The 17,046-nt window shown below is 42.5% G+C and overlaps 1 protein-coding gene across 1 annotated transcript in view; it reads left to right on the top strand.

Moving 5' to 3' along the window:
• rnf150a (ring finger protein 150a) overlaps nucleotides 1–17,046 on the top strand; it is a 238,474-nt gene that overhangs the window by 66,377 nt on the left and 155,051 nt on the right. Inside the window, exon 2 of the mRNA XM_086008987.1 lies at nucleotides 16,661–16,911. Within this exon, the coding sequence (XP_085865113.1) occupies nucleotides 16,661–16,911 (251 nt within the window). The remainder of the gene's footprint in view (nucleotides 1–16,660; nucleotides 16,912–17,046) is intronic.

Consider the following 17,046-nt stretch of genomic DNA (forward strand, 5'->3'; position numbering starts at 1 on the left):
CTTGGGCTCTTCTTTAACAGCATACTGTAAAATGTTTTGGTTTTGAGGACATATACTATCATAAAAAGTTGTTTGAAAAGCTAGATTAATCTCTTATGAATGTTGTATATTACTGCTGCTCATGTCTGGTGATTTTGCACCGACCGCTGTGTTGCAATTTCCAAAGGATCAAGATCTCTGCTGTATGTAAATATAGAATCTGAGTTCATCATTCTAGACGCTTAGCTGATCATCTCATCACGCCTAATCATGTGTCTGGAGTATAATGAGCAGAGATGGTGTTTTGTCATTACGAGATCAGTGAATAACCATCCAATTGACATTTTTTGTACTCCTTCATTTTCCTTCAAATCGTTGTGTTTTATACAATTTTAAGTGTATTGCTGTATATGTGATTTTTGTTTCCAAATATAGTGCAATAAATTAAATTACAATAATATTTAGTTATCCAGAAATGCCAGAAATAGGTTGAGACTTGACCAATACATGCTATGATATAAGCCCAGAAATTACTGTTCAATATCAACAGACAAGTAAAAAAGATTTGCATTTATGGAATGCCTTTCATGACCTCAGGACATCCCAAAGCGCTTTTGCAGCCAATTACGTACTTTTGAAGTGTAGTCACTATTGTAATGTAGTACGGCAACCTTTGTATGACATTTCTACTATCCACTGTATAGTGGAGGTGGTGACCTATTTAAAATAAACAGGCTAATGTCTTTGTTAAAATAGTGAGCTAACAGTCATTTCTAGGCTGCAGAACAGTGGATTTTATTTTTGTCTAATGTGGAGAATTATAAATACCTGGGAATAATTACCTGTACAATATGATCCTCAGTAATGAGGTTGTCATGTAAAGGTTCAGGTAACGTAAATAACAAGAATAAACCTAGAGTCGCTGAAAGTCAATCAACATTGATCTTGAAAATAAGTCTGCATTAAGTAGTTTCCTGATATAATAAAACGTTGCTTTTAAAATAAAATAAAAATCATTCACCAGTGAGGTTTTTGTATGATCACCCTATGCTAGAAGTGGATGTTTCCAAACACTCCTGAGATTGGATCTATGACCGAGTGCTAGAATTATTTTGGCACTGTGCCCACCTGTATTTTCTGTTTGTGTTTTTGACAGCATCATACATTGGCCCAGAAATTCGGGTCGGAGGCTTCCCGCGGGTGCAAGCCTCTGACCTGCACTTACCTAGCGCGCCGACCATTGTGCTGTGGGCCCACGTGAGATTCTGATCCTGGGCCTCCTCCAACTGCCGGCGCGCAGTGCTTGCGTATCCCAGGGGTGCAGTTAGTTCGATGCGTCCCTTGGGATCACGTGGGCCATGGAGAGCCAATGATAGCAGGGAAATGCCCATTCATAAAATTGACAGGAAGAGCTGTCAAAACTATAAATACTATAAGCCCCAAAACATAACTCAAACTTCAAATAAATGTTTAAAAATCACATTTTTAAAATAACTATAAATTGCATAAAATAACTTTTAAACAATAATTTAAATTTTTTGAGAAAATTAATTACATTTTCTAACGGGACTAAAAATAAACTTACCTTTCTTTAAAGTATTTAAAAATAAACCTGTGGAAAAAATGTTTTAATTTTAATTAATTCACCACTTGCCTTGTTAAAAGCAGGCCTTGCGCCTGCTTTTTAAAAGTGTAACTCCTGGAGACTTAACCTCCCGGAGAAACCTGGAAAAAAAACGTAAGTTCCAGGCGTACGCACTGCCTCTCCGACACGCGCGTTCGACCTCTGAACCCCTTCCTTTAAGGGAACGGAAGTTCCGGTTTCCCGCGCATGCGCAGTGCATGCACGAAACCGGCACTTTAGTTGGGCCTACGGGTGAGTACCCAGCGCGTACTCACCCGTGGGGACCCGAATTTCTGGGCCATTATTTTCCCCCAGTGGTATTTATTTAACACTATACATTAAAAAAAAAAATCACTCTGAAAGCATCCAGAGTATTTCTGTCTGTTTGACATCTTGAAACAAAATGTAGTCACTCTACAGTGCAACATGTTGGAGCGCTTTTGAGATGAGAAGGATAAGGGTTCAAGTTTTGGAACACCCCATATAGTAGATTCAAAGTCTTGGTGATTCTTTGGCTGCGATTTCCCCTACCTGGGCAGGTCTGTGGCGGGTGAGGTCGGTGGTAGGCCATGAGCCCGTTGCTGCCTTCATCCTGCTGCAAGAAAAGATTTTTCCGTAATGGGGCTTGTTAAGCCCGCCCTGTGTGTTACCCGGCCCAATTAAAAGGTGCGGGTCAGGTGATATCAGCGCTGTTGCATTTGGTGCCGGTATATTTAAAGGGGCCATGGCCACATTTGATTTAACTTCTCATTTGGACAGTTTAGACTACTGACAGTGCTTCTTTGGCTGCAAGATGACTTCACAGAGGCAGAGAGCTGCTCCTCGCTTCTGCAATGACTCCCTCCATGTTCTTGTGGAGGGAGTCAGAGCACGCAGGGAGGTTCTCTTCCCTGCCAATGGGCGGAAGAGACTGCCCTCGGAGACTAAGGCAGCCTGGTTGCAGATAGCGGAGGAGGTGACGAGCATGTCTGTGGTAATGCGGACCTAGCTACAGTGCCGCAAGCGCTTCATTGATCTTCTGAGATCAGGAAAAGTGAGTATAAAGCCACACTTAGCTTCATGCTGCTGTGCCTCTCATCACATCCCCATCACTCTGCTTTCCCAACCGTACTCCTGTACATCGTTACCCCAACATTCCTTGCACCTTCACCCATCCCTCTCTCTCTATCTACGTTATCACATCCCCAACTTACTGAGCACCCCTCACACTGACCCTCATCCTAATGCAATCGTACCAATTAACAACACACAAGGAGGCCACTTGGTATTGCCACCCCACTCCATCATAGTTTCCCTCAAAAGATTTAACTCATCCATTCCTTATACTCATTCCATTACTCTCACTCAACCTTCTCTTTCCCTCCTTGCAGGAAAAGAGAGCCCACAAGGAGAGGGAGAGGGAGAGAACAGGAGGTGGCCCTCAATCATTGGCAATACTCACCAGTGCAGAGGAGGCCGCCCTGGGGATTAGTGAAGCGGTGGACCAGCCAGTGGGGGATGGAGAGAGGGGCTCATCAGAACAACCTGGTGACAGAATCAGTTTCCATACAGCTACATGGCATTCATCAGTCACTCATATGGGAGCTGATGTCAAGAGAGATTGAATGCTCATCATGTGCATAATGGTATCTGTATGCAATCTACATATATATATATATATATATATATGATATATATAACTGATCTCTTTACTCTCCCACAGGTCCATCAAGACCTCTCCCCCACCGCCCCCGCCCCACTGTCCAGGATAAACAGTGAGAGGACTCCTCAGAGGAGGCTCCAGCCTCTGAGGGCGCAGTGTCACCTTAGACAAGACAAGGCAAGCTAGCACCAGCGCAGAAACACACACCTCGGTGGGGCCGTCGCGAGATAGAATAGTGTTGTCACCTGGTGTCTCACACAACTCACGTGCGCAAGAGCAGATGGTGGAGACAGGGTCAGCAGTGGAGACTCCTCGTCGGAGGGCGCAGGAGCCTCCTAGCTCTGCTCAGCTGCATGCAGACGCTGAGCCTCGGGGGCCATCCAGGAAGAGGGCGATCCTGGAGCTGCAGGAACAAGTGCAGGATGCTCTGATAGGTTTCGCGACCGCGGTGACTGCGAGTATTCAGAGAATCGAGGAGTCCATCTCCAACATGAGCACCACCATGACACAGGCAGTTGCGGCTGTAGGTTCCTCCATGGATAGGATGGCCACCTGCATGGAGGACCTAATGCGCCAGTCGCACGAGCAAATGGTCACTATTCAGCATAGATGGGCATCTATGGAGGATAGAAACCAGAGGCTCATAGACGTCCTTTCTAGGAGGGATGCCAGTATAGACGTGGGTCCTCATGGCCCCACTGATGTGCAGCAAGGCGCTCTCCAGCTACTTGCTAGCAGAGAAGTGCGGGTGACCCATGAGAGGCATGATGGTGGGAGGGGACATGGAAGTGGGGGCTCCTCTCCAAGCGCTCACACTTCTCCCCCCTTGCCAACCCCTCGGTCAGAGCCCCAGATGCCATGCGATGGCAGAGTCCGCCCCTGCACAGTCGCAGGAGGATCAGACTTTGGCGGGGCCCTCACAGGTTCCAAAACCCAGAGGATGACCGCCAAAGGCGTCTAAGCAGGCACAGCAGGGAAGTGGGAAGGCTGCCTCTACCTCTGCTGAAGCCACAGGGATAGCACCATATAGAAGCACACGGAAAAGAAAGATGCCACACAAGTAGAGTCACAAGGGTAGTCACTTGGGTGTTTTCTTAAATATTATTGTCAAATTTACGTTCAGTTCATTTCTTGTATTAAATAATTTATTTTGAAAACTTTGCGGTCCTTGACCGTGTGTGCACAATTGGAAGTGGCATAGTGAATGGTCAGGGCTACCTTAAGCTCCAGCAATGGTGGTGACAGTGAAAAGAATGGACTAGTCATTGTAGGGATGCTTTATGGTCTTGCAGTGGGGTGATGTCAACCTGGTTACACATGTGCCAGCCACATGGCTGTGCTGTTTTGCGGCGGCGCTATGGCATTGCGCCCCGATCTCCTTCACCCGGAGATCGTGCATCATCGCCGTGCGCATAGCCCCGGTAGTGCCCCGGACACAAAATTGACTTCCGCCCTCTGCAGCAGTGCTGGTCGAAAGCACCGACAGCTACAGGAGGCGTGCATCGGTCGGCTGGCCGCTTTGGGGGCGATGATTAAAGACGAGGTGGCCGAGGTAAGTAAAAAAAAAAAAAACAGCTTTCTTGTTCTGCTTTTTTTCGCAGGTTACTGCCAGCGATCGATCAGCCCGGCACCCTGCTTGAGTGTCAGGCTGATATCGCGGCTGCCTTGGTGGTCCAGGTAGGTAATTTTTCGATTGCAGAACCTACAGCGATGGCCCTTCCCTTTAAGGGAGGGAAGGAGCCTTTGAACGCGGCAGTGTGCAGCGCTGCTGAAGTCTCCGCCCCGCCTGCTGCCGATTGTGCTCCAAGAAGGAAGTGGTGTGCTTGGTTTAGCGCTCCACTTCCTTCTTGGAGCGCAAAAACGAATTTTTAAAAAGTTTGTAAACATTAGTGTCTGCCGCTAATTTTCCAAACTTTTAAGATTTAGCGCCCCAAATGGGGCTATAATGAATTTCTCCCCCACTGTATTTGAATTCTTTGCACCTCTGGGTGTTCTGAACATTTCTACCTATGAATGGCCCTTTCCCCCCCCATGTTTGGTGACCTGTGGTGGAAGTTTTTCAATTCACCCAGGTTGAGGATGGGGAAAATTATAAATCAGTCAGGTTTCTTGCTCCTTATTTCTCTTTTCCCCATCTCCCCGCACCCCCCCCCCCCCGCCCCAACACCACCCCCCCCCGCCCCACTCCTATAGAAATCATTGAGAGGTCGGACTTGGTAAGCAAGCATAATGGGACCATTAGTCAAAGAGCTGTAACAAAATGCACTTTATGGCTGAGCCACTGTACATGAAGGAGTCATATAAATAGGTACACAGCATTTCATAAAGAAATACAGGATAACATATGTTCTTTAACAGGATCTCTCCTTTAGTCAGCATATGGCACACACTTGAGACCTTTAAGGAGGTCTGAGTCAGACGGATATAGTTAGTCTATTTTATATTGTTCCTAAGCATATACAGAACACATTTTTTCATTATGAATGCACTAACTGCATTTAGCGCCGGGACAGCTGGAATAAGATGAAGTGTACTGCTTTTCCTCACATTTACTCCTGATAATGTGCTTAAATTCCCAATCGCACAATCTATAATCTATCAAAGCAGCTTCTGCTTTTTTGTACTGTTGCTACCTATGAATTTTCTGGGTGAGAATCCTGAATTGTTGCCAATGTTGTCAAATTTAAAGGTGGGTTTGTGCTGCAGAATCTTGTCTGGTGGGAACTAGATTAAGAGCAAACATATCTCATTTAGGGCCACTAAAGAGATATCATTGTCCTGGTAAAATATTGATGTTTATAAAGTTTGTAAAGCAAAAGTATACTATGACATTATGTCACCAAGATACTTGCTGCAAGCATTTCAGTAGTTTGTAACATGGTTGTGAGAATACAACTTTATTGCTGGAATAGGTGCACACCAAAGTATCTCACGTAGTGTTAATAAGGTCTGCTAACCTATTGAACAGGTACAGGGTGAAAACATTGCACTGAAGTTTTACATTTACCTAGGCTCACGATTAATTTAAATTTAAATTGTAAGAAGTTTTTTGAGTTGTATAGTCATATAGATGTTACAATATTTGGATTGATGGATAGCAAACTATGCTCCCATCCAAGGGGGAGAATAGTGAATAAAGTATATATGAAAATAATAATTTGAAATGTCATAATCTGGTGGCTATTCAAAGATATGTTTTCTAAGCACATACAAGTATCTTATACTGCATTTGAACTACAGGGTTTTTTCTCACAGGGATGGCAGGTTTGACGAATAGTTTGTTGGTCTCTGGAAAGGTTCACCGATTGTTTAATGTGCCATTTAAAAATAAATTGCTGTAATTGAAATAAGTAAGACCAAAATTAACACTAAGGGGGAATTTTCCCAGCCCTGGGGGACGGGTATGGAGGCGGGACTGCCGGGAAAATGGCAGAAACTGGGAACGGGAACCCGCTCCCAACCCACCTCCGTGTCATCTTCCCGGGATGCGGGTCCCCAACTCACGCAGGGACTCGTCTCCTCGAGGCGAGAAGGAGATTAGAGCCAATTAACTGCCTGTTAACACGCAGTTTTGAGGCTTATCCCCATTTTACCTCTGCAATTTTACTTGTGGAACCAGTATTTTTGTGTTCTTACTGCTGGTTATAATTTTTATGCAGACTATTATTGTAAAAAAAAGGCTGCTGGGTTTATGATTAACAGATCTACTTGATGTCATAAAATCAAGTAATTTGGCGCAGTGACGATGACTGTCCTTTTACCTGTGGAACCAGTATTTTTGTGTTCTCTTTCTGCTGGTTATAATCTGAAATAACATAGAAACATAGAAACAATAATAATTCTAATAGGTCTAAGAGCGTTAAAAAAATAAGCCTGAAGGCTTTGTGTCTTAATGCGAGGAGCATTCGTAATAAGGTGGATGAATTGGCTGCGCAAATAGAGGTAAATGAATATGATTTGGTTGGGATTACGGAAACGTGGCTCAAGGATGGCCAAGGCTGGGAACTCAACATTCAGGGGTATTCGATATTCAGGAAAGATAGGCAAAAAGGAAAGGGAGGTGGGGTAGCATTACTGGTTAAAGAAGGGATTAACACAATTTTAAGGAAGGATATTAGCTCTGATGATGTGGAATCTGTATGGGTAGAATTGAGAAATACCAAGGGGCAGAAAACGTTAGTGGGAGTGGTATATAGACCTCCAAACAGTAAGGTGAAGGTTGGGGATGGCATTAAAAGGGAAATTAAAGAAGCGTGCAATAAGGGCACAGTAGTCATCATGGGTGACTTTAATCTACATATAGATTGGGCTAACCAAATTAGTAACAATACTGTGGAGAAGGAATTCCTGGAGTGTTTACGGGATGGTTTCCTGGACCAATATGTCGAGGAACCAACCAGAGATCAGGCCATCTTAGACTGGGTATTATGTAACAAGAAAGGATTAATTAGCAATCTTATTGTACGAGGCCCCTTGGGTCGGAGCAATCATAATATGATCGAATTCTTCATTAAGATGGAGAATGAAGTAGTTGACTCAGAGACAAGGGTCCTAAATTTAAATAAAGGAAACTACGATGGTCTGAGGCGCGAGTTGGGTAGGATTGATTGGGGAATGTCACTCAAAGGGTTGACGGTGGATAGGCAATGGCAAACATTCAAAGACCGCATGGATGAACTACAGAATTTGTTCATCCCAGTTTGGCATAAAAATAAAACAAAAAAGGTGACTCAACTGTGGCTAACAAGGGAAATTAGGGATAGCATAAGATCCAAGGAGAGGACATATAAATTGGCCAGAAAAAGCAATAATCCTGAGGATTGGGAGCAGTTTAGGATTCAACAAAGGAGGACAAAGGAATTAATTAAGAAGGGGAAAATAGAATATGAGAGTAAGCTTGCATGGAACATAAAAACTGACTGTAAAAGCTTTTATAGATATGTGAAGAGAAAAAGATTGGTGAAGTCAAGCGTAGGTCCCTTGCAGTCAGAATCAGGGGAATTTATAATGGGGAACAAAGAAATGGCAGACCAACTAAATACATATTTTGGTTCTGTCTTCACAAAGGAGGACACAAATAACCTCCCAGAGATGCCGGGGAACATAGGATCTGATGAAAGGGAGGAATTGAAAGAAATCGGTATTTGTAGGGAAATGGTGTTAGGGAAATTGATGGGATTGAAGGCCGATAAATCCCCAGGGCCTGATAATCTACATCCTAGGGTACTTAAGGAAGTGGCCCTAGAAATAGTAGATGCATTGCTGATCATCTTCCAACATTCGATGGAATCTGGAACAGTACCCATGGATTGGAGGGTAGCTAATGTTACCCCACTATTCAAAAAAGGTGGTAGAGAGAAAACGGGGAATTACAGACCGGTAAGCCTGACATCGGTAGTGGGGAAAATGCTAGAGTCCATTATAAAAGATGTAATAGCAGAGCACTTCGAAAACAGTGACAGGATCGGACAAAGTCAACGTGGATTCACAAAAGGTAAATCGTGCTTGACTAATCTACTGGAATTTTTTAAGGATGTAACTGGTAAAATAGATAAGGGAGAACCAGTGGATGTGGTGTATCTGGACTTTCAGAAGGCCTTCGATAAGGTCCCACATAAGAGATTAGCGTGTAAAGTTAAGGCACATGGGATTGGGGGCAAGGTATTGACTTGGATAGAGAACTGGTTGGCAGACAGAAAGCAAAGAGTTGGAATAAACGGGTCTTTTTCCAAGTGGCAGGCAGTGACTAGTGGGGTACCGCAGGGATCGGTCCTTGGACCCCAGCTATTCACAATATATATTAATGATCTAGACAAGGGAACTAGATGTAATATCTCCAAATTTGCAGACGACACAAAGCTGGGTGGGCGTGTGTGCTGTGAGGAGGATGTCGAGAAACTGCAGGATGATTTGGAAATGTTGTGTGATTGGGCAGAAACATGGCAGATGCAATATAACGTGGATAAATGTGAGGTTATCCACTTTGGTGGCAAAAACAGGAAGGCAGATTATTATCTAAATGGCAATGGATTGGGAGAAGGGGAAGTGCAACGAGACCTGGGTGTCCTTGTGCACCAGTCGCTGAAGGTAAGCATGCAGGTGCAGCAGGCGGTTAAGAAGGCAAATGGTATGTTGGCCTTCGTAGCGAGAGGGTTTGAGTACAGGAACAAGGGTGTCTTGCTGCAGTTGTACAGGGCCTTGGTGAGACCACATCTTGAGTATTGTGTACAGTTTTGGTCGCCTTATCTGAGGAAGGATGTTCTTGCCATGGAAGGAGTTCAGTGAAGATTCACCAGGCTGATACCTGGGATGGCAGGAATGACGTATGAGGAGAGATTGGGTCGATTGGGCTTGTACTCGCTGAAGTTTAGAAGAATGAGAGGTGATCTCATTGAAACTCATAACATTCTGACAGGACGGGACAGACTAGATGCAGGAAGGATGTTCCCGATGGTCAGGGAGTCCAGAACCAGGGGACACAGTCTAAGGATAAAGGGTAGGCCATTTAGGACAGAAATGAAGAGGAATTTCTTCACCCAGAGAGTGGTGAACCTGTGGAACTCTCTACCACAGAAGGCGGTGGAGGCCAGTTCATTAAATATATTCAAAAAGGAGTTGGATATATTTCTTAAGGCTAAAGGGATCAAGGGGTATGGGGAGAAAGCAGGGACCGGATACTGAATTTGGATGATCAGCCATGATAGCATTGAATGGCGGAGCAGGCTCGAGGGGCCGAATGACCTACTCCTGCTCCTATCTTCTATGTTTCTATGTAAGTGCAGGCTTCCCGACGGCTGCTAACCTCGCCAGGGTCAGCGAGGCGAGCAGTGGGTCTGCGGGGGTGAGAGGAATCAAAGTCTGCTGTGGAGATGAGTGATGGGTGCAAGTGTGGAGAGGTAAGTATGAGAGGTGAGTGTAAAGTGTTAGAAAAAGTTCACTTACCTTTGCTTCTTCCTGCAAGCTTCAACCCTTGTGGATCCGGAGGTGCCTCATCTCAACGGCAGAGATGACAGAATGGCTGCTGCATTCTCAGATGCAGCTGCCATCTGATTTCTGCTGAGGAAAGAGTTTTTGGTGAGCCTTCAGTGCAAGGGCTCACCTTAGAGCAGAGATTGCCAGTGTTTGACAGCTTCTCAAAGCTGCCAAACGCTGACAATCCATCTGTCAAAAATTTTCGACAGATGAAACGTCATATGCTGACATCCTCTGTCACCGGCTTTCCCTTAATTGGCTAGCTAAGCCTGCAGGGTGGGCTTAACAAGGTCAATCAAGGGAAAATAGCGTGGGTTGGCTGGACGTCATTGGGGGCGGGAGTGAAACCCGGCAACCAGCAGTCCCGCCCCCAACGCGCCCCCATTGACAAAATCCAGCCCTAAGTGTGTAATGATACTGGTCTTGCTCATTTCAATGAAAGCATTCCAACTTCTTTTAAAAACAGCACATTAAATGTGTGCAATCATACTGGTTGATGAGTTTTCTGCAACACAGATTTAGTGAGTGTTATAATTCATTTGTTTTTGCAGTTCATGCTAAAAGTCCTTCCCTACTGCTATGCAAATCTCACCTGGGACAGTACAGTTATGTTGATTTGCACATATTGTTAAATTTGAGAAGATCACTTGCTGTTGATGACATTATTTGCATCACCAATTCAGATAATAAGCAAGCAAATTGGCCTTTGAAGCAAAGGTTTGTCTTCCCTTACACATTGAATTTTTCTAGGTCACATAAGCTCGGCACCACTTTTCGTGCATGATGATATTACACAATTAATTGTACAGTAATGTGGACCCACTAAGCAAATGTAAAATTCATGACTGAAAATTAAGAATATATTTAAGGAGTTTTCATTAAAAGCTACTAACCATTCCAGATTTTATATTAGTGCCTGCATTTTGAAGTATGTTTTAATCATGCATATTTTAGTTACTATGTTGAAATTTCTGCGCAAATGGTTTTATGGCAGTGCTTTTGATTAGTTGATCAGCTGATGAACTGTATTACTTTTAGCTGCACCTTGTCAGTAATTATAACAACAACAACTTGTATTTATATAGCGCCTTTAACTTAGCAAAAAGTACCAAGGCGCTGCACTGGAGTATTATAAGACAAAAAAAAATTAAGAATTATTTAATATTTTGGGACTTGGGATCTGTGCTCTCTGCCTGTTTAAGTTTACAAGGGATACTGAGAGTTGCAGTTATTGCTGTCTCCTTACCAGTTGAGATAATGGATCACAAAGTTATTTTAGTGCATCTACTTTATACCTCTCATTGTACATATTTCGTGAAGTAGTCCACAGACCTTGTGGGAGCTTTGTTCCTCAATGCACACTGAATGTTTCATATTGTGTCCAAAAATAATTTTTCTCCCACTCCTTCTCTCCCCACACCCGCAGTAGTTTTAGATGGTTTCAGGATTAAATCTTTATTAGTTTCGCTTTGGTGTTTGTTTTCCCTTTTACCCCCATCATGATGTGGCTATGTGCTCTAGCAAGAAATATGGAATCTTTATTTTACATAAGTTAACGTCTCACTGAATTTGGATTCTGTGCTTAGCAAAAATGGTGTGCTACATGTTTTTGGTCATATTGTGCTGTATGTTGACCCCGGTAAGGGGTTGAGAGGTATGTTCCACATTCAGCTCGTTTGTGCTCAAGAAATAATTCAACTCTCAAAAACTGTACACAGATCTATACAAGGATTAACAATGATCTTGTTGTAACCTGTTTAATAGATTAATTATAGTATTGTGCTAAACTATCGATCACTCTGTGAATTGATGGATATTGAACACAGACCAGAATTTTTATGGTGCAACTAATATTTATTCACAATTCAATAATGATAAGCACCAAAGTGAAGCAGCAATAAAAGTTTGAATTTACTTGCAATGGGAAAGTCTGTAAAAGGCCAATTATTCTTCAGAAGAATGCCTTCTAAAGAAATATAATGATGCTGATGGATCACTAAACAAAGTCCTGGTTTCAAGTAAGATGAATTCAACAGATTTCAAGTATTGGTATATTATTGAAGTAATGTGTTGTAATGCAATGCCTCAATCAGAGCAAAAAAATGAGTTCTTTGTTTTAAGGAGAAGGATCAAAAACAGCTCTTGAACTGAAGCAAATGCTGGCTTTCAATCTTTTCATTTTATTTTGAACCAAATATTCAAACAAATTTGGTGATTATATAAATATCGAATTAACAATGCTACATATAATTAATTACATTATGAAAATGTGGCACTAGATGGAATTCACACTAAGCAGCAAAATGAATTTTAGTTGAAGGTCTGAACACAATTACCAAGGTCCTGTCAATCAGTGTTACAAACCACTTTGATCTTTGGATCAAATGACACCATCTGCTATTTAATTAAAATTGTAGTAAGCTACTCAGAAAATTGTGAAAGCGGGATGAAGTCATTCCAAGAAGGTGACCTTGGTGTTTTCACTTTATAGCTGATATTGATGGGCACGTGATCTGAAACAGAGTGCCAGATCAGGTGAAATTATTTGTTAATGATCTAGTAGAAGACTGTTTTTCATGAGTAAATTTATTTTCTTACCTGCATTACCTATACTATATTTGTCAGCCTGAAAGAATGAAGATATGGTCAGTATGGTATTAAGTTGCACACTAAACAGTCTATCCTGTAGTCTATCTCCTATGAAACTTGGCTGCATTCCCAACACTGGCTCAGAATTTTCTGCAAAAATAACCGTGACTTCATGGTGCACGCCATTATTAATGTGTAAATTACCCCGCAATTTATGGCGAGATATGCCATGAGTTATGAATCACCACAAATTGCTGGACAATTTGTCATTAGCCTCGCAAAAACTGGAGCTTGTCGCCAACCTCTCCATGAGTGTTAAGAGATTGCTGCATTAGCGCTGTAAAAACTAATTAAACTTTCCGCAGAAAGTTAAGGCTGCTATTTCACAGCATTAGGACTCTGTTAATGGGGTAATTTATGTTTCCAATGGCCTTTCAGTTTGAAACTATTTAGCAATTAATGATAATTGTTCTGCACATGCCACATAAAGCACACAATCAGGGCGCAAGTTAAACTGGGAAAATTATAAAAGGAAATAAATCCATCACAGAGAAAAAAAATACATTAAGGAATACAACTAAATGATAAAACTGAAAGGAAACAGAGAGAGGACAGAATGGAAAGTGCTTTACTGGACGTGAATGTCGCTGATTGAGAATATGCAGGCTGGCAAAGCAAGAAATGGTTCTGATCAGCAGAAAGGAAGATCATCAAATTTGATTTGTTGTGAATTGCTATAAAATATATAGCTTTTGCGTGTAGGCAGCAGCTGCATTCGGTTCCCAAATTTCATGAATTAAAAACAATTTGAACCCTGAGCAAGAGGCTGTGATATTTTTATAAACTTTGCTTCAATAAACAGATGTCTAAACTGCCACTTCAGAGCTTTGCTAACCATTCAAATCCTTAAATTTCAATGGCTAAGGAGATAGACTATTGGTTCCGTCGTTCACCAAGGTCCCAGATGCTCTATTGACCTCGCCACACCGTTATCAATTCTTATTTCCAGTAATTTGCGGTGCAAAATTAATTGCAGCTGAAGGGTGAAAAAAATATCTAACTCTGGGTGCTCTCCGTGATATGCCCCGCTCCAGCAATTCTGGGCCATTATGTGAAAGAGCTTGGCAAGTTTCACCTACAGCACCCCAGAAGCAGCTTGCATATCAAATGACAGGTCCCCATTACCAACTCTGTGGTGGTGAAATGTGGAACATCATTGAGACAATGTTAATAAAAGCATAACTCTCCTTAGCAACAAGTACTGTTTGGATGGATAATGTGACTTCCCAAGCATGTTTTGTATGGTGGGCTCAAACATGATGCATTTTGGGGATGAGCAGAGGAAGTTTTTGTGGTAAACCACTGTTTGTATTCCTGTTTGTCCTGTTTGTATTCCACTGTGTACATGCCTGGACATGCCTCGGCTGACTCCTCCCACAGGTCCTAGTATAAAGGTGACTGCTCCCCAGCCCTTGTATCCTGGACCGGTCGACCACTCGAGGCAGACCTCCATTCTGTTGTTAATAAAAGCCTTTAGTTACTCTTCTAACTCTCAGTCTTTTATGAGTAATTGATAGCGCATCAGTTTTTTAAGCATGTATTAAAGCATAGCCTGAAGCCTTATGTCATTGATGCACACAACTGGGAGATGCTTGCAGCAGACTGACCAAGATGATGTTCAAGATTATAGCAAGAGTGGACCATTTTGAATGCTGCGTTATCAACAGCAACAAGAAAGGTTGTCACTGTAGAAACTGCAGAAGCAGCAGTAACTAAATGACTGAAACAGAATGGCGTTCATGCCTACCCACTGCAAGGATTCCTTTGTTTCACGGATTGGACTGCACAAGGATGATCGGGTCCATAGAAAATCAATAATTCTCAACGAGGCCATGGAGGGATTTGAAAACAAGGATGAGAATTTTTAAATCAAGGCATTGCCGAACTGGGAGCCAGTGTAGGTCAGTGAGCACAAGGGTGATAGGTGAACGGGATAGGTTCGAGTTAGGATACGGGCAGCAGAGTTTTGCATGAGCTCATGTTTATGGAGGGTGGAAGATGGGAGGCCAGCCAGGAGAGGATTAGAATAGTCGAGTCTAAAGGTAACAAAGGCAAGGATGAGGGCTTCAGCAGCAGGGGTGGAGGCAGGGGCTGAGATGGGCGATGTTACGGAGGTGGAAGTAACTCATGTTCAATTAGGATGTTAAGGTTACGAACAGTTTGGTTCCAACACAGATAGTGGCCAGGGAGAGGGATCGAGTCGGTCGCTAGGGAACAGAGTTTATGGCGGGGACTGAAGGCAATAACGTTGGTCTGCTGCAGATATTTATGTTCAGCCAATACTGGATGTCGGCCAAGACAAAGTATTGTTTTGTCAGCTAACTCTTGAGAATAACATTTTTCTCAGTATCATCTTTGGCTCAGTGGTAACGCTCTCACCTTTGAGTCAATAGGTTATAGGTTCAAGCCCAACGTCTGAGACTTGAGCACATAATCTAGGCTGAAACTTCAGTGTAGTACTGAGGGAATGCTGCACTGTTGGATGTTCTCGTTTTTGGACAAGGCCCTTTCTGCCCTCTCAAGTTAAAGTAAAAGATCCCATGAAACTATTTAAAGAAGAGCAGAGAAATTATGATGACCTGGTCAACATTCATCCCTCAACCAGCTCTACCAAAACAGCTACCTGGTCAGCTATTTTATGCTGAATCATGCTTTTCTCTGGACCTGTGATTTTGTAAAAAAAAAAAAATTTGGGCTAATGAGCAAAAAATAACTGTCTTGAAAGGGAGGTAAATGAGGTCTCTGGGGCTGAATTGGCTCTAAGATAACATGCCTGGGCATGGAAGATTAAAATTTGAGTCAAACCTCTATGGCATACTCAGTAATCCAATAACTGAGCCTGGTTGATCTTCAGTACTCCAGAGTGCTGTGGGCTTATTGATGAGATCTGGAGGAGCAGTCCTGTTACTGGGGTCTGCGATTTGTTTCTCTCTGATCTAGGTAGGGTGGCCATAGTTGGAATTCAGCCAGCTAAAATCAGCAACAACTTGTATTTATATTAAGTAGAAAAACTATATAGTATAGGTGTTAAGACGGGTAGTGGAGAGGTAGAGCTGGGTGTCGTCAACATACATGTGGAAGCTGGCTCCATATATGCGGATAATGTTGCTAAGGGGTTAAATGTAGACGCAGAAGGGGAGGGGGACAAAGATAGATCTTTAGGGGACTCTGGAGGTAACGGTGTGGGGCTAGGAAGAGAAACCAAAATCATGCAGTTTACCAGTGCCTTATGTTGGTAAGTTGCACAAGTTTAGCTGGTTAAGCTGCAACAGTATTCTCCTATGCACACTTGGAAAGGGGAAGCATTTTTTGCAAACCTGAAAAGTAAATCAAGTTTGTCACCACAGAGGGAGTGTTCACTTCAGATCGGGCAAACACATTTGTGATTTCTCTGTAATTTGGTTTTGAGATTCTTAAGCATGTTTCTGTGCATACCAGGCCTCTGGCTGACCAAAAAGACCTAAAAATGTCAGTTTAATACTGAAAATTTAGGATATCCCTATTGATTACCACTTTTGGAACCATGATTACCACTTTTGGAACCACAAATACAACCTTCATAAATCCTGCTTCAAAACACAAGGGTACTGGCCAATTTAACAAATAAATTGCTAGTTGTTCCCACATGCTAATGTTATACAGACATTGTGGCAAAACTTGAAAATCAAAATAATAATACGTTGTGGTAATCTCGGGTTCAAAATGATTGTTCAGTTGGTGACCTAGAAAGCAAAGCAATTCTGTAAACTGCATTCGCAATTCAGTTTTAGTATTTCTCATTTTCTGTTTTGCAGGTACAGGAGACATTGTAGCCATTATGATTCCTGAGCTGAAAGGACGTGAGATTATGAGCCTACTTGAAAGGAATGTCACCATAATGATGTACATAACAATTGGAACACGTAATTTACAAAAATATGTCAGCCGTACCTCGGTTGTATTTGTGTCGATCTCATTCATTGTGTTAATGATCATTTCGCTGGCCTGGTTAGTCTTCTACTATATCCAGAGGTTCAGATATGCAAATGCACGAGACCGGAATCAGGTAAGGTAATTTTAATCCTTGGATTTTAACAGAATTGTTGACTATTTTGTTTTATTTTTAAAACCTTACATTTTCAGAAACAATGTTCAAATGCTATCATTTATCCTTGGGATGACAACAGTAACAGCAACAACT

Source organism: Somniosus microcephalus, chromosome 2, assembly GCF_052327205.1.
Source record: "Somniosus microcephalus isolate GS21.2 chromosome 2, FLI_Smic_1.0, whole genome shotgun sequence".
Taxonomy (NCBI): Eukaryota; Metazoa; Chordata; class Chondrichthyes; order Squaliformes; family Somniosidae; genus Somniosus; species Somniosus microcephalus.